General features: G+C 40.9%; 1 protein-coding gene across 7 annotated transcripts in view; it reads right to left on the minus strand.

The window, feature by feature from the left end:
• ARHGEF3 (Rho guanine nucleotide exchange factor 3) overlaps positions 1–24,471 on the minus strand; it is a 311,303-nt gene that overhangs the window by 136,048 nt on the left and 150,784 nt on the right. For 6 of the 7 annotated variants that reach the window (XM_061197022.1, XM_061197016.1, XM_061197015.1 and 3 more), the window contains one exon: positions 9,642–9,704. Coding sequence is in view for 5 of the 7 variants with exons in the window: in XM_061197016.1 (XP_061052999.1) it covers positions 9,642–9,704 (63 nt within the window). In the remaining 2 variants the exon portion in view is untranslated. Of the gene's footprint in view, positions 1–9,641; positions 9,705–23,159; positions 23,179–24,471 lie in introns of those variants that run through there. The other variant, XM_061197020.1, reaches the window with a different exon arrangement.

Here is a 24,471-nt window from a genome sequence, read left to right on the forward strand (position 1 = left end):
TGAAGAGTGGCCCCCACTTGCTGCAACTAGAGAAATTCCTCGCACAGAAACGAAGACCCAACACAGCCATAAATAAATAAAATTAAAACTACAATGAGGTATCACCTCACACCAATCAGAATGGCCATCATCAAAAAAATCTACAAACAATAAATGCTGAAGAGGGTGTGGAGAAAAGGGAACCCTCTTGCACTGTTGGTGGGAATGTAAATGGATACAGCCACTATGGAGAACAGTATGGAGATTCCTTAAAAAACTAAAAATAGAACTACCATATGACCCAGAAATCCCACTACGTAATTCAAAAAGAGTCATATACCACAATGTTCATTGCAGCTCTATTTACAATAGCCAGGACATGGAAACAACCTAAGTGTCCATCGACAGATGAATGGATAAAGAAGATGTGGCACATATATACAATGGAATATTACTCAGCCATAAAAAGAAATGAAATTGAATTATTTGTAGTGAGGTGGATGGACCTAGAGTCTGTCATACAGAGTGAAGTAAGTCAGAAAGGGAAAAATACCGCACGCTAACACATATACATGGAATCTAAAATAAAAAAAAAAAAAAGGTTGTGATGAACCTACAGGCAAGATAGGAATAAAGACGCAGATGTAGAGAATGGACTTGAGGACACAGGGAGGGGGAAGGGTAAGCTGGGACTAAGTGAGAGAGTGGCATGGATATATATACACTACCAAATGTAAAATAGATAGCTAGTGGGAAGCAGCCACACAGCACAGGGAGATCAGCTCGGTGCTTTGTGACCACCTAGAGGGCTGGGATAGGGAGGGTGGGAGGGAGATGCAAGAGGGAGGAGATACAGGGATATATGTATAGGTATAGCTGATTCACTTTGTTATAAAGCAGAAACTAACACACCATTGTAAAGCAATTATACTCCAATAAAGATGTTAAAAAAATAAATAAGAAGGCAAAAATAAATAAATAAACAAACATACAAATAAATAAATAAATGAATCTATATGATGGAGACAAAATAACTTTTCCTCTCCACTAATTTTCACAGCCTGTTCAGATCTGCATTTGGTAACAGTTTGGTTTTTAATTGTTTGCACAAGAACCTGAACTGTAAAATGGCAATTTAATATTATTCACACTAACATTAAAACAGCAAGTGTCCACAGGTACTTTTTTGCATCTACCTTACGACTTGCTCTGGAATATGAGGATGGTCATTGTTTGTAACTGGGAAATACTGGAAACAACAAAAATGTCCCTCAATGGAGAATCACGTTAAAATAAACTATGACCCATTTGTCTTATGCAAAAATAAGCAGCAGCTAATACAATGAGACATATCCTTCACCAGGCGAATGGATAAATAAATATGGTATATCCATACAATGGAATATTACTTCCGTGATTAAAAAAAAAGAAATGAGTTCTCAAGCCACAAAAAGACATGGAGGAACCTTAATGGATATTACTGCATGAAAAAAGCCAGTCTGAAAAGGCTACATACTGTATAACATTCTGGAAAAGGAAAAAAGATCAGTGGTTGTCAGGGGCTGGGAAGAGGAGGAGATGAATATGCAGAGCACAGGGCATCTTCAGGGCAGTAAAACTATTCTGTAAGATACCATAATGGTGGATATATCATCACACATTTGTCAAACCCACAGAATGCACAACACTGAGTGAACCCTAATGTAAACTATGGACTGTGGGTAATAATGATGTGTCTATGTAAGTTCATCAGTTGTCACAATGTACCACTTTGGTAGGGGATGTCAATATTAGGGGGAGGCTGTGCACATGTGGGGGCAGAGGCTATGTGTAAATTCTCTGTACTTTCTGCTTAATTTTGCTGTGAACCTAAAACTGCTCTAAAAAATAGACAATTTAAAAGGAAAAAAAAAGCAAATTGCAGAGTAAAACAAAAAATGACAACATATGTCTTTACAAAGCCACCACAAGCTAATTTTTATAGCTGTATCTATCTATATATCTAAATATATTTAAATATCTGGGAGGAGACTAAATTGATAACCAGGATTATACCTAAGAAGGTAAGTGGGACCATGGATGGTTAAGGGGCAGTCAGCTCTATCTGTGTTGTCTGATTTTTTTTTAATTATGCAAATATATATGCAGTGTTCCTTGTGTAATTAAAAATAAATTTTTTTTCTTTTAAAAATACTCACTTTATAACTTATGATAAAGTATTAAAAAGTAAATTACAGAGCTTCCCCAGTGGCACAGTGGTTCAGAATCCGCCTGCCAATGCAGGGGACACGGGTTCGATCCCTGGTCTGGGAATATCCCACATGCCACAGAACAACTAGGCCCATGTGCCACAACTACTGAGCCTGCGCTCTAGAGCCTGTGAGCCACAACTACTGAGCCTATGTGCCACAACTACTGAAGCCCGCATGCCTAGAGACCGTGCTCCGCAACAAGAGAAGCCACTGCAATGAGAAGCCCGTGCACCACAACCAAGGGTAGCCCCTGCTCGCCGCAACTAGAAAAAGTCTGAGCACAGCGATGAAGACACAACGCAGCAAAAAAAAATAATAATAATAATTAATTAAATAAATAAATTTTTTAAAAAAGTAAATTACAGATATCATGACATTCTAAATACTTCAGTATTCATCTTTTAAAAATAAGAACATTTTTCTACCCTAAAATTATTTTCCAATAGCAGAAAAAGCACAAAAGATCTTCTACTAAACTATTGGGGTGATTTAAGTCATCTATTTCAAAAAACTAAGCTGGTCTCAAAGAAAAATATAAACACCAAGTATAGAGAATTGATTTAACGGTTATTGCAAGGTCTTCCTAAAAACATTATCATCATTATCACCATCCCTTGCTTTTATATAATGTTTTACATTCCCCCTTTTAACACACTAACAACCTCATATATTAACAGGTCAAATCGATTATATTTGTTGTATTTTTAAAAAATTTTAGTCATTTGAATTACTAAAGTAATACAATACAAAGCTTATCATAACAGATTGAGTATCTTAAACAGGGATTCTTAATCTAAAATCCTCCAGAGTCCATGGATTCAATTCAGTGAGCTTGGATGGAAAAAAACACATCTTCAGTTTTACTAACAAGCAAAATTCAGCATTTCCTTCCAAGTATGAGTGAAGACCACATATCACAGAAGCATTAGCAGACCTGTGACTTTGTCACCATGGAAATCACTATGTTTTCAAATCACAGTGTGGTTGGCGTGGGTATTTCAAAATATCATTTACTCTTATCATCTCATGGAAGGTATATTAGTTATTAGATCTGTTGCCAGATGGATCTTGTTACATAATGCATTAAGAAGCACACATGTAACTCTTACCACAAATTTGTTTTTAAATATTTTGATAACTGTATTTCAGTACAACTGGGTTTTGTTCTAATCTTATGTATTTTAATTTAAGCACATATAAATAGTCTTGCGGGGGGGAAGGTTCGTAGGTTTCACAACATGCGAAAGGTTAAGAACCCCTGGAACTCAACCACCCCTTTCTATAATCCCATTCTCCCAACGTAACCACTATCCACAATGTACTGTATGTTCTTCCATGCTTATTCCTTCATGTGGACAAATATATATAAACATCTAGAGGCATAACTTATATAGTAATGCGCTCTGTAATTGTGTTTTACACTTATATTTTGTAATATATTTACAAGTCTCTATATAATTTGGTCATTCATGCTGTTTCCAGCTTTTGGCTATTATTTTAAAATGCTGTAATAAAACTCCTCATATACATCTTTTTATATCCTTGTTGTTTTTTTTTTAATTTCATAATCAGTTCTATGTATGGAACACTTGTACCAACAATAAACACCCTCAAATTTAACCATAAAATCAATTTTGTATTATGAAATCAACAGCAACAATAGCTAGTATGTTTTGTGCTTACCCAGGGGTCAGGTACTAAGTGCTTTACATGAATTAACTCATTTTAATCCTTACAACTCCAAGGCAAGGCACTGCTACGATTTCAGTTTATAGGTGAGGAAATTGAGGTACAGACTGATGTTTAGTCTCTAAGCTCCAAAGTTTGTAATTCTGATAACAAATTCAAACAAACAGGTATTCTCAGAACACAGGAACCCTCAATAATCATGGGCCCCATCAGGGTCACTGAAGGGGAGCAATAAATGATGATGGACACTTTGTTACATCATTAACTTCTGAGAGTGTGTCCTGAAGCTCCTTGGAATTTTTTTGTCACTGTGCTTTTCAAGAGGTGGATCACAGAGAAAAGACCACAGTGAGTACACAGCGAAATGATTACAGTCCACAACCTAATCAATTAGGCCAAAGGCATGATAAAATGTGCCTGTGTCAACAATAAGCACATCTGCCATCAGAGACTTGGGTTGGGACTCAACATAGGGTCTCCACTACCTCAGGCCCAAATAATTTCGTAGGCAGCAAGAGCAGATCATAAATCCCAAATAGAAAAAATGCCATCAGGTTAAATACAGGTATGCGCTACTGACAACCTAGTCTCAGGGGCAGGCCTGGTCTCCTCGGCGATAAGAGCATTATTAAAATCTCCCACGTGATTCATCAAGGCCTCACGCTGGCCACGGCAAGGCTAATCTCCCCAGTTAGCAAGTTCCAGGACAGACCAAGAGAAACAAAACCACAGACATGGTATCTTTTTTAATTATCTGGACTCTGCTGAGCAGAGATAATACAATCCTGCTGCTGTTCCATGTCTAGTTTAACATATCCTAGCAATGAAATGTCATTTAGCTTCATCGAGACAGGAAAGCTTCCCCCTCTATCAATATATCAACTCTCGTGCTTTGAGCATCCATATAACAGGGTAAGTAATTGGAAAGCACAGGCAAGGCCTGGGCCCTGCCAGGGGCAACAGAAGGGGCTCCTCCTAAAGAGGGGGTGTAAGCAAATGTCCCATATAGAGTTACACTTAGCAAGGGACCAGCAATATAGTTGAAAGAGTGATGTGGGAGAGAAAACTGAAAACAATCCCCCATTCTGAGTTTCCGTACAAGACACTCAGCTGCTCTGAACTGCATTTCCACCTTTCACTGCCAGAAGGGGTATAAACCTGTTCACAGGTTTAAAAAAGATTCATTCCCTTTTAGCCAGGAATTTTATATTTTATCCTACTGATAAAAGATCACACAAAGATATTCTTGGATGCCCAACAGTGTTATTTATAATAGTGAAAAATTGTAACTTATCTAAATATCCAAGGAAGGACTGGTTAAATAAATCTGATGCATCCATTTGACAAAGTATGGTTACTTAAAATAATGTTCTTGAAGAATATTTCAGGATGTGGTGACACGATCTCAATATAGTAAATGGAAAATACAGGAATAAATTAATATGTGTTATGATATCAATTTCTTAAAACTGTGTGCTTATATAAACTTTAAAAGTCGGTTGAAAATATATGTGCCATTTAGGGATACATGTACGTAGCAAGTTTATAGACAGGGAAGGCAACAATAAACATTAAACTCAGCAGAGAAAGGGGTTTACAAAGGCCTGTGGCGTTGTTGTTAAGGGCGTATTTCTTCAGTTGCATTGGTAGTTACATGGAATTTTACATTATCCTTTATACCATTTTGTATGTCTGCAATATTTCATAACGCAAAAGTTTTAAGTGAGTGTGTGTATAATGTCAGGAAGGTGATACATCAAAATGTAGCCACGACTTTTGAGGTGAGAGTATCAGTGAATTCTATTGTTCACATTTTCCAAATTTTCTACAGAAAACACATATTCCTTTTTATCTTTTACGTTGTTTCTTCACGGGAAACTATTTTTATGTCCACACCAAAACTCATATGTTTTTTGATAAAGGATGCTTGGTGCTAAGCGGTGCCCTGCGTCGGGGGCACACCTGGCTCCTCTGCCAAGGGCCTTTCTTGAGGGACCATGAAACCCAGCTCTTCCCTCAGGCATCTCTCACCCACTAGAATTTAAACTGGAAAAGTGCTGTGGGGGAAGCGATGTCCCTGAAACCATCCCACTCATATCCTCTGATGTGAGAGGAGATTTGTAGGCGGCTGCTGGGAGCATTCTCCACTCTGCAAGTTGTTTTCAAAGTACTCAAAAATATAGTTTGCTTTTTTTTTTTTTCCTGGAATAGTTTGCGTTCTATCCTGCCAGGAAGCTGGGGGCTCAGCCAGCGGATTGGATAAAGTGGTGGGAAAAAATAGACACCAATTATATTGTCAACTAGTGTGGACTCTCCAGTCACAATTCATTTTTCTCCAAGTGCTGGAGGTGGAGGGTGGGATAATAATTCTGTGGAGATACGTCACCATGCCTTAAGACCCTTCCAATTTCCTTTTTAAGAGGAACTCCTAACATGGGGTCTTGGCTGGGCTCCCTGGGGCCCATGAAGTCACACATCAATCCTGTAAAATTTTCTGGAGCCCAGTACTATCGCCAGATTCTCAAACGAGTCCATAACACCCCCTACCCCAAACAACTGAGGATCCCCGTTCTGTAATGATAAGCTCTTTTCTTAGCTTACCCACTCCTGTTTGGTCTCTAAGCCCAAGTTCAATAGGAGGTTGCAGAGGAGTTTAGAAGGAAAACTCCCTTCCAGGTACCTATCAGAATTGTCATCTGATGCTTTAAAATAAAGCAAGATGTCAATGGGAATGTTTGGTGTTATCATCACTCAGACACCTATATATGCTTTTTAATCAAAGCGGGAAAGTTTCTGTGTTAACATTTCCCAACTTCACGTCACAGATATAGTTCTTTAAGGGGGGTATGTGTGTTGAATTCCACATACACATTAGGAAGGCTCACTGGCTTTTTTGTTTTTTGTTTTGTTGTTGTTAAAATTCATCAACCAATAAGTATTTACCAAGAGCTCACTGTGCAGCATGGGGCTGGGACTCAATGGAAACCTGACCGTGATCCCCCAAAGACCCCTGTCCCCCATCTAGCAACTTCTTGTTCAAAGCACACATATGGTGAACATCTTTCCACTTATTAAGTGGAATCAAAATTGAGAGTTACTAATATTACTTTCCCAAAGCCTCACATCCTCCAGTATGAGTCATCCACTGGAACCCACCTTTTTTTCAGATACTTTCCACTATACATAGAAACAGGCTCACAACAACTCTTCATTAATGCTGCTGGTTAGTTAAGGGATTGTGACTACTGAATATCACCATTTAAAAGCACCTTTAGGGAGACTACAAAGCCATTTATCTATTAGAGAAGTTAATTTATTGGACTCAGATATTTATTTAGACATTGTAGCCTTTATGGCTACAATCTTCTCGTGAGTGGTTCCACCCACTACTTCATTCAATTCAAGTCATCTCTACTGAGTGCCTGTTAGGTGCAAGGCACTGAAAATTAGTGACACTTCCTCCATGGCCACATTTGGATATGTCACACATCCTGTCATCTCCATACAGCTTGGATTGTCAGTAAAACTGCAAAACACCATTTTTCATGTCCTCCAACAACTTCTAGGATTCTTCTAAGTTTTATAATGATTATAATACTATGTGACAATATTTGGAGGAAACTCTGCCCCGGTTCTGGAATCTATTTGCCAAGATTCAGGAAAAATGTCAGGCAAATCAGAAAGGAGTTTGGCCATAGCTGACTCCTTGAGCACAAAGGCAGACTTCTTTTCCATAAAAGTCTCTTAACTGTGACAAAACATGATATGAGATGGTTAGAGAGAGAGAGAGAGAGAGAGAGAGAAGGACAGAGAGAGGGAGAGAAAAAGAGAGAGAGAAATACCTTCTGCAGCTGCATAAGGAGAAAAGACATCAAATTATTCATTACATGAGCTTAGATGACTTTGACGAGAAGGCAAGGTCATGGATGCCAATCAGCACAAAAACCATATCACAACAAGTGGTTGCAAATAATCCTTTCATATAAGAGAGTTTAGTGGTTCTTTGAATAAAGCTTCTAGAGACATGTTTTCCTATAAAATAAACATAGTTGAGGAAAAATCTATAATAGGCATGATCTTAGAAATGACCTAGATTAAGATCTTATTAAATCACTACACCTCCCTGGGCTTCTACTTCTTCATTTTCAAAGTGAGGGGATTGGACAACATGATGGCTAAGGGCTCTATATATTCTGAACATCAATGATTCTAATAATTGCCACAAAATTGAAAACATTCAAACACCAAAAAGTTGTTGCCAATAAGGGAAGTTCCAAAGACTTCACTTGTCAACAATAAAACATTCAGTGAGTAAAGTAAAACCCAGAAGACCATCATCTTTTTTGTCCTGTTACCATGGCAACCTAAGAACTGGTCCAACTGCATCAACCTGACGGTCTAAAGACTGGAACAAACACCATATGGTAAAATAAAGATGTGCAAGTACATTAATGCTAGCTCAGGCTCACTCCATGATGGCTCTTTGCATCACAGAAAACTCTGCCACAATTAAAAATAACTAAGACAGCACTGTTATATTGGTAAATAAATGTCATCAGATGAGAACCCAATAATCTGTGTTCAATGAAGTTTCAAATTTTCACAATGGTTTTAGAAGACTCGATCTCAAATCTATCTTTTTAACAGATGAGGCCCAGAGAGAGGAAGTGACTTCCAAGGTTACATCATTAGTTATAGGCAGAGCCAGGACAACGACCCAGTTCTTAATTCTTAGCATAGGAGCCTCATCTCACAACAATGACTTTTGTGGCCTCTGTAGAGGAGAAAGACCAGGGCCTAATGTTAGATGGATCCACTGTGCACAATGATTAAACTTCAAGGGAGTGTGAAAGATGAATAGACATGGGGAGCCTAGGGAGGGTTCCCCCAGCCCCTGGATGATGGGGGCATCAGAAGCCCAGGTAGGCTTCTCAATCGTGTCAGTAGGGAGACAAGGAGGCCATGCAAAGAAAGCTAGTAAAATTAAGCATCCAAGGATGTGGGCCTGAAAAATCCAAGAAAGCTTTTAACCTCAATCATCACTAGCACACAACTACCAGGTCACTTAAACATCTCTTGCAAACTTCTGCTTTTAAAGGAAAACACAATGAGGTTAACATTTGGTGGGTGCCTAGTATGTACCAGGCAATGTGCTTGGTAGTCTCACTTTTATTGTTTTGTTTGATCCTCACGACAATCCTGTTAGGTTAAGTCTTCTCCAGATGAGGAAATAGAGGTGAGGATAGGGGTCACACAATTGTTAAGTATAGAATCTTGATTCAAACTAAGAGCTGTTGAATCCAAAGCCACTCCCTCAGCTATGTTGCTAGAGACTTCTTCTGGCCTTTGAGCCACCAGCTGCCTGAATTGGGCCAACCTGCCAACTTCCCCCAAAGGGGACAAACATCTGGTCCATCTTCTGGACTAAGCCTCTAACATGGCACAGCAGCATTTATCTAGATTCTACACAGATGTACTGACTTCACAATTCATTTTATGAGAGAAAAGACACAGGCAATAAACAGCTTGGCTTTGAAGTTTAAGTTGGCAACACAGCTTTCTCCAGTAAAATGAAATGTTTTTCTAAAGAGAGTTTCCTCCCAGGTTGCAACTTCCACAGTTGGATCCTGGAAGCCCACTTAAAGCACACAGCATATTAACAAATACATTCAGAGATGAAAAGTATTCTCATGGCAGAGACACAGGAAGGACTGTACTTACACTTATATCAAGACTACAAAGGCTAACGGCATCTTCATCCTGGGCGCTCTGCTTCCGTTTTCGCTGTGAAACAAACGATAAAACAAAGTTCAAATGTAAACAAGGATTATGGCTTTGATTAAGGAAAGAAAAAATGCCATCAAATAGCACATGTAATCCTTATCATTTCTACCATGTTATGCAAAACCTTTAACCAAGCTATGTAAATGAATAGTTCTAAGAAAGCCTAAGGAATTACGGGAAACTATTAAGCTCTAGGATAATTGGTTTGCATTATTGTTCTTATTCATGCTACTACAGTTTGTTTCTCTTTAAATTTCCTTTTTTTTTCTAAATGTCTCTGTATATCAAGGCTTAGAAATTTAGACACAAAGTTCAGATTTTTTTTTAACTTGGAAGAAGAGATTAGACTGGAAAGAAAATCTAATTCACTTAAAGATATTCCATTTTTAGAGCTGCTTTGTACTTGGGTAATTTAAATTTGTTCTAATTGTCCAGGGTGCTGATGTAACCACAGAACCAGAACGCTGGAAAGAACCTTAGACATCTTCTCCAACCTTCCTATGTTCTAGCCATAAACACCAAGATTCAGAAAAGTCATTATTTGAACTGAAGAAAATTATGTTTGAAATGAACTTATGACCAAGGAAGTCAATGAGGTTGGGTACAGAAAATACATTATCCTCTTTATAAAAAGAAAAGAAACTCCATCCACAGACACAATAAAGCTCTTCAAAGATACATTTACCTCGCTTCTATATCCCCAGCTTAATCAATCAGGCAAGTATTTCTCGAGTCCCTAATTTGTGACTTGCTAAGTCTCCTAATTCTACTTGGCAGAAAGCTACCAAAGGACCAGAATCACTGGTATGAGGTTACAGTGGAGTCCAGAGATATCTGGAGTCTTCAACCCCCAAAGAAGTCCACCATCTCCTCCTCTTCCTCCTCTATCAGATGATGAGTGTGAACACAGGCAGAGACTGGAAAGCAACCAGAGCTGTCCTTGTCTGTCTCACTATAATTGTTCTATTATTTCTTCACATCAACAAAAATTTGTTGAGCATCTGTTATGTGCTAAGTCCTGTGTTTGCTCCCAGGAATGCCAAGATCAGCAACTTCCACAATTAAGGAACTCCCAATCGTGTAGGAGACACAGACTCTGATGTGATTATAATGCAGTAAGATCCAGTTATCCTAGGGAAAGTCACTTCACTTGTCTGAGTCACCCTTTCTCAACTCTAAGGTGGAAGTGATAACATTAGCTTTTATTCTCTAAGGGGGAGGAGTAAATACAGTAATGCATTTTAGAACTTAGCAGAGTGCCTGGTACATAGTAGGTGCTCAGAATGCGGGTTGGAGGACTCTGGAAGCACAGTGAGGGAGTAGTTAGTTTGGCCTTAGCGGGATCTGGGGATACCTTCTCAGAGGAGAAGGCATTTGAATAGGTCTGAAGGATGAATAAGAGTTTGTCAGACACAGATGTGGAGGAGATTGGGGCCTCTTTTTCTGTCATCAGCTACTACATAGATATTTAAAATCCCAAAGGTGAACATGGTTCTATCCAGAGTATGGAATGCTAGATCCTATATATTATTCCACTTGAGCAGTGTAAGAGTTTAGAGATCCAATGCCAGGAGCCAGGATCCTCAATTAGCCATTCTGAGACAGTGTCCAAGAATCTTCATTAACAAGTTCACCATGTGATTTTTAGGGAGTCAAGTACTCTGCTCAGGGGCTCTGGGGGGAGTCTTGAGAAGATGCTGATAGCCGCTTGCCATTTTTGTGGATGCTTCATGTTTGTGTAGGGACATGACCCATACTGACTCATCATCCAGTTACAATTAAAAGCGGCACTGTGTGTCTTTGAAGCCAAGTCACTGGCTTATATTTATATGGTGACTTTTGGAGGCATGTATGGCAAGGGATAGTTCCCATTCTATGGATAAATAAACTGAAGTCAGAAGAGATAAGCAATCTGTTCCAAGTTACATGGCTACAGTGTAACACTCTGAAACCAGGATTCTAATTCCTAGGGCAAAACCCTTTACACACACACACACACACACACACACACACACACACCATTTAAAGCATGCTTGGCAAATAGGGTACAACTCATTTGCCATCCAGAATGTCTGGTAGCATGTGCCTGGAGTGCTGTACTGAGAAGGATTCCACAGCATAGCAAATGAGAGAAGGCTGCCATCAATTAGTAACATGTGCTGGGGTAGAAAAGTGGGGAACAGCTGCGTTGGTGACCTGCCGCCCCGGATAACCTGTGCCCTTTCCTGAGTCTGGCTTCTCTTGCCTTGAGAGACTCCAGAATTATACCTGGAATCTTGGAAAATTCCATGAGAGGGCAGAGGCTCTGGGATGTTACCTGTAAAGTGGAAATAATGCCCACCAGGTCCAGCTGTCCTGAGGATCATAGATGATGTGTATACGGCACCTGGAATGAGGGCTGGCACATAGTAGGGGCACAATAAATGGTGGCTCCCATTACGTATTACCCAAACTGTAAGCTACAAAGATGAAAACCGCTACCTGGTATTGTCAGATTATGGAATTTTATGATGCTACAATTCCATTTTGAGCGCTCAATGATTTTGTCAACATGACATGTTAATAGTAGCCTGTTACCCCAAGAGGCCCACGCTGGTGAAGGAAAGGAGATACTAAGAGAGGCTCTTTCCCTCACGGGCACTCAGCCCTCTTGAGACCAACTCAATACATCACCCAGGGCTTGAATGCAGCCTCCTAAGCACTAACCCCAGACGTTTCTAGGCACCCCAAGTGTCAAGTCCAGAAGACAAAAGTCCTCTAGTGGCCTTTTAAATTAAACCACAGCCAGTTAATCTGGGATAGAATGATCTCTTTAAGAAACCCACATATTTTATAAAATATAATCTGCATGGATTATCAAAGTGGATTTTCTTTTCAATTCCCATTACATCGGGTGGTGACTGATCATGGCCAGCAACACAGAAGGAGCCTGAAGTTTAAACTTTGGGCCCAGGCAAACATTTCACAGTGTCACTTAGTTTTTGCTCATTCGCTCTATGTTCACCGAGCACTTCTGATGTGCAGGGCCCTGCTCTGGGTCCCGGGATCCAGCAGTGAACGAGCCAGGCATGCTCCCTGCCCTCTAATTGGGAATAAAAAGAAAACAAAATAATTACAGATTGTGACCTCTGCTGTGAATGAGTCAGATAATATGCTGAGACAGAGACTAGCAGGGGAGACCCGCTTTACAGAGATACTTTAATTTTTTGTTTTCTGGTTTTTGGTTGACCTTCTCATGAGATGTAAGCACATGAAGGCAGGATATAGTCTGTCATGGCCACATTCCCAGAACCCAGTACAGTACCTGGTACCTAGCCAACTCCCCCAGAAGAGTATTTCTTGATATTTGTTGTTGTTGCTGTTGTTGATGCCCTTGGCCCTGCTCCCTTTGAGAAGCTTGTCTTCCTTACCAATTACCCAACTTCAGGGAGGGGGGCACAGGTAGAAGGAATGGAGGGAACCAAACAGGCACCCATTCTGCCAGCCCAGCACAGTCCTTCCTCTGTACATCAGAAGCCATGGACAGATGACCTGGGGGAGTTCCTAGACAGGAAGGACACCGTGTGTGAAACACTTGCATTTACACACTTGGTTTCACGGGTTCTCAGCCTATTTGAACACAGACCCACCATGTTATTCTTGTCAAATTTACTGAAGCGAATGCACAGTCTACTCCCCTTTCAACCATGAAAAACAAAGCGCCTTGGGTGAGCTCAGTGACTGTGCTGTAGTCTGGGCTCTCTGATTTGGGCACATAACTTTAAACCCCAGTGCCCAGTGCTGAGCAGTAGGTCAATGAATAATTTCTGAATGAGTGACTAAAAAAAGAATAAATAAAGGAGGCCAGTGTTCTTGAGGTGACACCCTCCCCTTCCGCTAACCACCTGGCTGCCAAAATTAAATCAAAACCTCAAAAGCAAAGATCACTGAAGGCTGAAATTCTTCAACCTCAAATTTCCTTGGAGACTCAAAACATACAAGTTCAAGCTATGATTTTTGCTTTTCAAATAAGAGAGTTTTTCCTCACCAGCAGGGGAATTTATTTTCCTTAAAATATATAGACACGTTAAAAAAAAAAATACAGCTGTTCAGACATTGGTCCAAGTGGGATACTGGTGATTTCCACTCCTCCTATGAGAAGGAATGTCTGTTCAAGGGTGAGGCACACCCATGACTAGGCAGCATCCATGCACTGCCCTGAACAGCAAACAGCATGAGCACTTGGCCTCCGTGCTTTAGGAGCAAGGAATCCAGGACTGATAATACCTCAACTGAAATGAAACAGCCTGCTGAACCAAACCATAAATGAACTTAACGGGCACCTGAACCCTTTGTCTGAACACCTATCTGAGGCAGGGAGGAAAGGCAGTTACAGAGGGGAATGTATGGGAACAAAGGGTGTGAGTGTACCATCTGATTCCTTAGCCCCGTGGGTTTCATATTTGATGGAGACACTTTTTAGAAGTGCTTAGGTGCTGGAAAAACCTTCTCATGCTTCTTGGATCAAAAGACAACCAGGAGGCTCTTTGTTAATTTGCAACGGGGCAAAGTCTTCTGTATATGTGGATATGTGTTCTGATGGAGATACAGGTATCTCTGGATGGATGAGGTGGACTCTGTCTGAGACTCATTACTGGTGACACCATCCACTTTCACGATGCATCATTGTTCTCCAGGCCACTCTATGACTATCTCCTTTTAGGCTTGCCTACCTTCTGACAGCGCAAGGCAGACCTCTAAATCTCATCAGTGGGACTTCCCTGGTGGCACAGTGGTTAAGAATCCGCCTGCCAATGCAGGGGACATGGGTCCGATCCCTGGTCCGGGAAGATCCCACATGCCGTGAAGCAACTAAGCCCGCACACCACAACTACTGAGCCTGTGCTCTAGAGCCCATGAGCCACAACTACTGAAGCCCGTGCTCCGCAACAAGAGAAGCCACGGCAATGAGAAGCCCGCGCACCGCAACAAAGAGTAGCCCTGGCTCGCTGCAACTAGAGAAAGCCCGTGAGCAGCAACGAAGACCCTATGCAGCCAAAAATTAAAAATTAGGGACTTCCCTGGTGGCACAGTGGTTAAGAATCCGCCTGCCAATGTAGGGGACACGGGTTCGAGCCCTGGTCCGGGAAGATCCCACATGCTGTGGAGCAACTAAGCCCGTGCACCACAACTACTGAGCCTGCGCTCTAGAGCCCGTGAGCCACAACTACTGAGCCCGCACACCTAGAGCCTATACTCTGCAACAAGAGAAGCCACCGCAATGAGAAGCCTGTGCACCGCAACGAAGAGTAGCCCCCGCTCGCCGCAACTAGAGAAAGCCCACGCACAGCAATGAAGACCCAATGCAGCCAAAAATAAATAAATAAATCTATTTAAAAAAAAATTAAAAATTAAATTTAAAAATAAATAAATAAATAAATCTCATTAGTAAATGGTCTGGGAACAATTACTTTTTCTGTGGTTCTGGGTAAGGTTCTCTGCAAGGAGAAATGACCCTACCTGTCCTCAGCTGATGGATTTGCAGAAGAGCTGGCCCGGGGTCCAAACCTATCCTTATTCCTACTAGGCTCAGGTTCCATTCCCTCTAGACCCAAATCTTGGGATCCTTTGAAGTTTTGAGTCTTAGAATCAAAGGAGAATCACCTTCCAGTATACAGGTGGAGGGAAGTGGATGCTGGAACTGGATGTCTGCTATGAGTCAAGCACTGTGCTCACTGTTTAAAGGACTGTTCCTTTTCAGCTTCTCCTTAGCCCAGCCTAAGTAGGCATGGTGGTGTTCATTTGTACAGAGAAGAACACTGAAGCCTAGAAAGGCTTTAGCGACTTGCTCAAGGTCACAAAATCAGTAAATGCTGGAGAGGGAAGTTTTCTCTATGCCAGCCTGGTTCCCAAACCACTGATCCTCCTGCCATCCAGTGCTATTTCTTTTTTAATATTGTTTAAAAACAAAGTGTGTTTTACTTAAATTAATATAATAAATAGTATAAAATAAATTTAAATATTTATTTAAAACAATGTGTGTCTTACAACAATATAAAAAGGCTCACAAGGCATTTACTACATACCTCAAAGAAATAAAGAGCTTAAATGAGACAGACCTGAGTTCAGAATCCAGCTTGATCATTTCTCCTTGGTGTAACCTTGGGCAAGTTGCTCTCTATCCCTTCATTCACTCAGCAAATATTTATCTAGGATCTACTACAGGCCAGGCAGGTTCCAGGTGTGTGAGATATGTAAGTGTCTATAAAATATTTCTGTAAACTTTGATTTCTTCATCATAGGGTTATTTGAAGGATTAAAGCAGAAAAAATATTTAGAACAGGGCCAGGCATATGGCAAGAGATAAAAAAAATGATAATTATTATTGCTACCGTGGTTGTTACCATAATTACTATTACTACTATTGTCATTGCTGCTTTGTAGTTACGTTGAGGGGCAGGCAAGGGGGGTGGTGGTATTAGAGATGGGGGATCCTTCAGGATGATGGATAAGAGACTTGGGATGCAGTCTGACCCTCCTCTAGCTACCCACATCACACAGGGTTATAAATGGATGCTCTCTGGATACCTTCAGTCACGTTTGCAGTGTGTTGTTCCCACTTCTGAAACAAAGACAGGGCAAGTGCAAGGCCTGACTTAATTTTAAATGGCTGAGATTGAATTGATTAGTGTCGGAACAGCCCTGTGATTTAATCACAGGGCTTTTCTATTTAATAACCAAGCGACCAGAGCAGCAAAAATGCACTGATGGAGAGAGTGCAGCTCCTGACTTGACAGCAAATGGCCCCTGATTAGTCATTTGTAATTATTAAATTCAAACCAGATCTCAAACCTTTCTGATTTATCTCTTTGCTGGCAAACAGCTTTGGTGGTTTCAGAGGCTTTGATGAGGCCTTTCATCTGCACCTTCTTTAGGGAGACATTAGCAAAAGGATTTTGTGTTCTTGTACTTGCCCTTAGCTGGAACTTGACTCACTAAACTCATGCTCGAGCAGGGAGAGGATCCACATTTCATCTCGCCTCTGTCTCAGCTTCAGGACTGAGTAAGAGAATTGAGAGGGACCCCCTACTCCATTTTTAATACCTTAGTTTTAAAATATCCTCCCTTTTCCAGCATCCAGGAACCATGATCCTTTTTTCTAGACTCTTCGATGTGCTTACAGGGTAGAAAACCTGGAAATCATGGTGCTCTCTGAGCTGCTGGTAAATAAATCTTAACTAACATAATATGCAATTTTGTGCTCAGATGCCATTAACTGTGGTTTAAAGATACTAGGTGGGCTCTAAGGTTATATTTGTGGGTTCACGTCCTCGTCATACCACTTATTTGTTATAGAAACTTAAGCACATCACTTCGCCTCTCTGAACCTCAGTTTCCTTGTCTATAAAATAACTAAGGTTATCGTGAGAGTTAAATAGATCACAATCCCTGGCACACAGTAACATCTCAGTACTAGCTATCACTAGTAGTAGCAGCAATAACAGCAGTAACGGCAAGTGAGAGCAGGCACCAGAGGGAAAATACCATGGGGAAAATTCCTATAATGTATAAAAGTGTACCCATTAACTTGATTTTGGCAAATCAGGAAAAGCCCCAATGATTGCTTTTGGCCACAGAACACCTGGCCTTTAGCTTGTTGCGAAGCAGAGATGAGGTCACCTTGGCCAAGGAAAGGTCTCTCTCTCCCATGGGAAGGAAAAGATGCTCAACCAGGCAGGTGAGAGGCCGGGGAGACCCAGCCAGCCTGCCAGTGCCACCACCAGCCCTGAAATCAACAGCAGCCAGATTCACTCTCATCCCACAAACATTTACAAACCACTTTTCCCTCTAAAACACTCAAGGCCAGAGGAGCAGGAGAGAAGACAGAAAACTTGTCTATCCAGGGCAGAGCACTGGCAAGTATATTTTCCAGAATGATTGCTCCAGAAAAACTCCATTATGGGCACTCATCTAAAGTGGGAAAGGGGGCTCATCTTCACAAAGGTTTTCAACAATGGAATTTGACAAGAAGCACAAAATCTAATTAAACAGAGCACTTTTTTTCTAAGCCTTCTAATAATTACTATTAATTATTTTACATTGTTTTCTTCCAATCTCAGGTGCACTGAACTGGATTAATCACAATCCTTGGTTCATAACACACTATTATCACTGGTGCTTCCCTGGCCCTCCTTTATTTGCTAATTCACTTATTTTTACCAGCATAATGAACTCTTATTTATTAAAATTATTTCCATACAGAACTGTCTGAGGCCCTTATCAACAAAAATATTACCCATATAGTTTAGGGAATGTCCAAATAATTGCTTAATTTCTAAGGAATTACTCCATGTAACCAAACAACTTAGATGGTCCAACTGTACAATTCAGATTCAAATGTGTTTATTGTCCACGATAATATCGGGAACCTGACTTTACAAGGAGAGTTCTTAGTGCTTCACTCATGTTTGGCTGGGTTCCTGCCTTTTCCTATCTAGAGAGATCCCAGTGCTGGTAATGCCTTAGCACCCACAGCACCCCATGCATTCCTGAGCAGCACCCCAAATACTAGCAGGCAGGCATTCATCCACAGGAAGAGAAAGGCTTCCCTTCGGCCACTGGTCTCTGGATCATCTACTCCTGGGGGCAACTTGCCACACAAAGCAGAGATGGAACACGCTGGAGAAATGGACTGCACTTGCTAAGCCACTCTGTAAATCCTGACAACTGATCAGAACATTCCTTTAAATAAAAAAAAGATTCCCTGGTAGAACTAGTTGGTGTTGTCTAACCAGACAAGAACTCACAACCTGAGTTGCTAAAGCTTAGTTTCTTTATGGCATATTCTGGCTGCTTGAAGGAGTCCCTTCCTTCCCTCCCTCCTTCCCCTTGCTGGGTTTAAGACAACGATCTATTAAGAATGCACTGTATGCTGAGTGTTTTCCGTATATTATACCTAATCCTTACAGCTTGGACAAAGAAGTTATTACACACGAGGAAACTGAGGCTTAAAGAGTTTAAATGACTCGATTAAAACTGCTCTGTGAGTGGGTGAACAAAGCCAGGATTTGATATCATATCCAGCTAATTGTGTAGCTGATACTGCTGGCCCACATCCCCTGAGCAGTCACCATTCCCTGGCATGTTTCGGCTTTCTACAGGCCAGAAATGCTTGGGTGTTAGTATCACCAGGAGCAGCCCTCAACCCGTGATGAACTGGAGTTGGGAGGGAAACACCCCAGCTTCCTAAAGCTGCAGGGGACAACTCGGAGGTACAGTCTCTCAGCCTTGACTATGCATTGGAATCACCAGGGGAGTTTAAAATTCTCCGGGGTCCTGACTTCTGCTATCCAGGGATTCTGAACAACAGGAGTTCCAGAAGCTCCCCAGGTGAGTCTATTGTGCAGCAAAGTTTGAGAATCGCTGCCACACAGTCTCCTAGAAGTCCTCAGCAGGATTGAGCCCCAGTTGCCCACAGAGCTAACCTGTTCATGATCACACGCTGTAGTGGCTTCCTTCCCTTCCCTGTTTCTCTTGCCCACTCCCTCACCAGTGCTTCTGGGGATCACCTCCCAAATAAACTACTCACACTTGTATCCGGGTCTGCTTCTAGGGCACTGAACCTAAGACAAGCTGAACGTGGCTCTGTGCTTCTAAAACTAGCAGTGTACTAGGAGGCAGGTAAAGCCACAGAATAAAAATGGTCCGTCAACTTGACTTTGTGGGAAGCCATGCAAGCCATTATTTGTATATTTTAACAAGAATGTAATGTCAATTTACATGAGTGTTTAAAGATAAGGCTGGGAAGAAATTTAAAGTTGAACGACCTTCACATTGACTGTCCCTTGTGAAAGACACATAAAGGGCTGAGTCTGCTTCCTCTCTGATCAGAGGTTGGGAAGAGTCCAGGAAGCCAGAGAGAGTCACAGCTTCTACTTCTCCAGGCTTTGCTTCAGTCTATCCACACACTCCTCCAGCAGAAAGGAGTCTCAACAAGACTAATAGGAGGCTTTTGTCATTTGGTACTAATCAGAGACCAAATGCTTTAAGCACAAGCCCTCAGGGCTAACAAGAGCAGAACCATTTTCACAATGTTACTTTTTTGTATCTCTATTCACCAGGAGAGGTTCATCCTTGCATGGAGAGATTAGACCTGCAAATTTTAAATTAAGGTGAGAAACAACAATTTAAATAGGGATTTAATTAGAGTTTTAAGATGGAAGGTTGGTTTGATTTTTTTTGATCTCCTTGACTGGGTGGGAACATCGGTACTGCTGGAGACTTGTAATCAAGAGCCTTAGAGGTGTCAAGGCAGAATGTCATCATCATTTAACCTGTCCCTAGATACTGCAGGCAGAAGGATTAGGTTATATAACCAAAGAAAACTTTCTGGAAGATACTCTGACAATATCTATCAGTAAAATAGTTGGTAGGAATAATGGTGGGATAGTCATGGATATACTTTCACCAAGATCCACACACAAGGATGTTTACTGTAGCACTGTTTATAAGTAGCAAAATACTGGAAACAAAATGTCCACCAAAAGAAACTGGTTAAACAAAACTATGGTCCATCCATATAATATGAAATACTATGCAATTAGAAAGAATAGTGTAGAGCTACACAATGTATGGAAGGTCCTCCAGGATATATTGAGTAATAGTAATAATAATAATAATAATAATAAAATTGTATGCACAGCATGTTTCCTACTGTGTCAAATTCTTAAAATTAGAAGAGGAAAATACATACATATCTATATCTATCTATTTACATATACATACATACATCCCGATTATACGAATCAAATTTCTTTCTGTAAGGAAGCTCATGTAGTGTTCATTGGAGACAGAGCCTGGGGTAGGAGGAAGGAGACTATCACTTTTTATTTGGTGCTATCATATACTTATATACCCTAAGCATGTGTGTGTGTGTGTGTGTGTGTGTATGTGTATATATATATATATACACATACACACACACACACACACACACACACACACACACATTATAGGCTATCTAGGTACTGGGACAACTGCCTTTTTATTTAGTGGCTGTTATTTCCTTCTTTATGTCTCTGTACTAAAGAAAGAAGGCACACCTAAAGTTTTTTAAAATAGATGCATACAGGTAGATTGGAACTGGAGGCATCAGAATGAATTCATGGTTACACATACACACATATTCGTGCAATGACACCCTAGTAGCAATGAACACACCCAGTGCCCAGATCTTGGTTTCTAAGTACCATTCTCCACTAAAAGGACCCAGAGCTCTTTGGAGAAAAGGCTGATTTTAGGGCTGGGGTAGGGAAAATACAAGATGAGCCTGGAACATGTTTATGTTTCAAAAGTAATGAAGTACTCTAAGAATGATAGATGAGGCACCAGCTTACAGGGCTCTCACTAGCCAAAACAGAGATCCATGACCCCATAATATAAATAAATAAATATAATATATATGATTTAAATAAATGAATAAATAAATGGTGAAGGGACACCTCTTCTGTATAGAACACTAATAAACATAGAAGGGATGATGGAGTTAAAAAATCATCGATGGATGCTAAACTAGTGGGTTAACATTTCATGAGGGATAGGACTCTTCCACAGTTTCAATTTACTTGTAATTTAAAAAGGGAAAAATTGTAACTTTACAATAGAGAAATTTAGAAAATGCGCCTGAACTAAGTAACCAAAGCTAATGTCACCAGTACTGGTACAAACTGATACAGTGTATCCTCTGATGTGATACACAGAGGAAGACACCATATCACTTCTGTCATATTCCTGTGAAAAATGCACAGCTTAAAAAAAGTATTCTTCCATCACTCCAGATATTTTTTTTAAATGCATAATCCGAAGACAGTCATGGAGAAACATCTAATAAACCCGCATTGAGGGAAACTGTACAACCTAACCGGTTTCTACTCTTCAAAACTGTCAAAATCAAGAAACACCAAAAAGCCCTGGGGAACTGTTCCAGATTAAAGGAGACAAAAGAATATGTGACAATAAATGCAATGCATGATCCTGAATTGGACTCTAGACCAGGAATAACAACAGCTATAAAATACATTATTGTGACAGTTGGCAAACTTTAAAAATGAATGGTGGGGGCTTCCCTCATGGTGCAGTGGTTAAGAATCTGCCTGCCAATACAGGGGACACAGGTTCGTGCCCTGGTCCAGGAAGATCCCACGTGCCGCAGAGCAACTAAGCCTGTGTGCCACAACTACTGAGCCTGCGCTCTACAGCCCGCAAGCCACAACTACTGAGCCCAAGCGCCACAACTACTGAAGCCTGCGTGCCTAGAGCCCATGCTCCGCAACAAGAGAAGCCACCGCAATGAGAAGCCCACGCACCGCAACGAAGAGTAGCCCCTGCTTGCCGTAACTAGAGAAAGCCCACATGCAGCAACGAAGACCCAACACAGCCAAAAATAAAATAAATAAATTAAAAAAAAAAGAATGGTGGAGGAGTTAATATATTTTGTCAACGTTAAATTTTCTGCTTCTGATAATTATACTGTGTGAGGATGCTCTTGTTCTTCACACTGAAGTATTTGGGGCTAAAGGGGTGTAATGTCTGCAATTCATTCTCAAATAGGAAGAAAAATAATTTACATTTATATGTTAAATATATATATTCTATATCTCTATCTATCTTTAACTATCCATATCTATCTATCTATCTATCTAGAGACTGATACACAGAGAGAGATACAGAGAAAGCAAATGTAAACAATCAGTGATCGGATGGGTAAAGAGTATTCAGAAGTATCTTATTTTAGACTTGCAACTTTTCTATAAGTTTGAAATAATACTAAGTTGCCAAAAGTAAAATAAGTTCACAAATAAGCTCCACACTCTCACTGCTCCTCAAGAAAAAGACAAGCCCATAGACACTCATTCCTCTTCAGGGCATCTGATATCCACCCATTGCCCAACTCCAGGGGGCCTTAGGCCCTCAGGGCTCAGCTCTGCAGGATCTGCTAACCCTTGGTGCCTGCAGGCTCCGTGATCCTACAAGGGAGTGAGTCTGTCCAGGCACTTCAGCAGAACTTCCTTGGGTATTAGCTGGGACACAATTCCTTAGGCCTGAGAAGAATATAATTTAAGGCTTATTTGATCAAAATAGCTCTCTTCCAAACAAAACTGGAAATTCTCACAAGAGGCTCTTTATTTTTAAAGATGTTTCTCTCAGTAGAAAGAAACAGCTAAAAGGAAAATAACTGTGTAATAGGTAATACCCCTCCCCTCAAAACAATGTACCTGAATATGCCAACAATGTATCTTAATGTAGTTCCTCAGAATGTGGCCTCTGGAAGGACTGGACCTCTCTCCTTGTCCAACTAGAGTTCATTAGCACAAAGGAGGCCACCAGTTTTCAGACTAGTCTTGACTAACTTGAGAAAATGCTCCTGGCAATAGTCTGCAGAGAAGCTGTCAGAACAATAACGTGAAAGTCAGTTACCATTTCTGATGTGGTGTCTGGAAAGAGGTCAACTGTGATTAGAGGGACATTTTCCTTCTGCAGCTGTCTCTGAAAGCGGAGGAGGGCCTCATCACAACCCCAAATTATAGGAGAGAGGTAAAGGGCCGCCAAACACCAGGGACATGCAGGTATTCAGGGAATCCTTCCTTCAGCAGCACTATCATGTCCTGTCAAGTTTTGAGTAAAAAAGCAAAAGTTGTGATAAGCCACCAGTGGGCTGCAGGGAGGGGGAAAGGACTTTGTGCTAAATTTTCTAATCCTGAATTTTTGCTTCAAAGCCCATCCCAATCACTTTTATCCTGAGGTCTGAAACTGAGATCTGGATTTTGCAGAATCAAAGCATATTCATCCAGCATTTAATCCATTTCCCAGGAAATCAGTGTTTTACTAAGAGTAGAATTCTTTCATGTCCAGAACTTTCCTGGGCATTTCTAAGGCCTAATCCAGCACACAGAAAAAGCTCGACAAATGTTTGCTGACTGACACACATGAACAAATGAACCCAAAATAGCGAATATAAAGCTGTAGAATTTCTTTTCAGAAAGACTAAAACACCAAGATGTGCCATCCATAAAATTCCATTTTTGATTCTGGGACCCACAATATTTCTCATTTCTTGGCAATAGAAATCCAGGGACTTCCCTGGTGGTCCAGTGGCTAAGACTCCACGCTCCCAACGCAGGGGGCCTGGGTTCGATCCCTGGTCAGAGGACTAGATCCCGCATGCGTGCTGCAACTAAGAGTTCTCATGCCGCAGCTAAAGATCCTGCATGCCACAACTGAGACCCGGAGCAGCATGCATGCATGCATGCATGCATGCATAAATAAATAAATAACCCAGGAACAACAAGAGACTCAGATGAATGAATTTCACTCTATAGGTCACTCATTCAACAAATATTTTATGGAGTACCTATTAGGTGCCAGGCACTGTGCAAGCTGCTGTAGATACATTGGTTAACAAAAGAGATATGGTCCCTGCCCTCAGAGGGGACAGAGACGATAAAACAATAAGCAAATAAAAAAGCTAGTTTTAGGGTGTACTAAGTGTTATGAAGAAAGTAGACCAGGGTAATATGAAAGCCTATGAAAGGTGGGGAGGGGTGAAACTACCGGAGAGAGAGGTCAGGGAAGCTTCACAGAGGAGGAACATTTGAGATGACACCTAAGTGATGGGATGGAGCCAACCAAGCAAAGATGGGGATAGATGGGGAGTTAGAGCTCCTAAAGGCCCCTCATCATTAAAGGTTCAAGTTCTCTCTTTCCACACACAGTCCCTAATGCCTGTTCT

This window comes from Eubalaena glacialis, chromosome 7 (genome assembly GCF_028564815.1).
Source record: "Eubalaena glacialis isolate mEubGla1 chromosome 7, mEubGla1.1.hap2.+ XY, whole genome shotgun sequence".
Lineage (NCBI taxonomy): Eukaryota > Metazoa > Chordata > Mammalia > Artiodactyla > Balaenidae > Eubalaena > Eubalaena glacialis.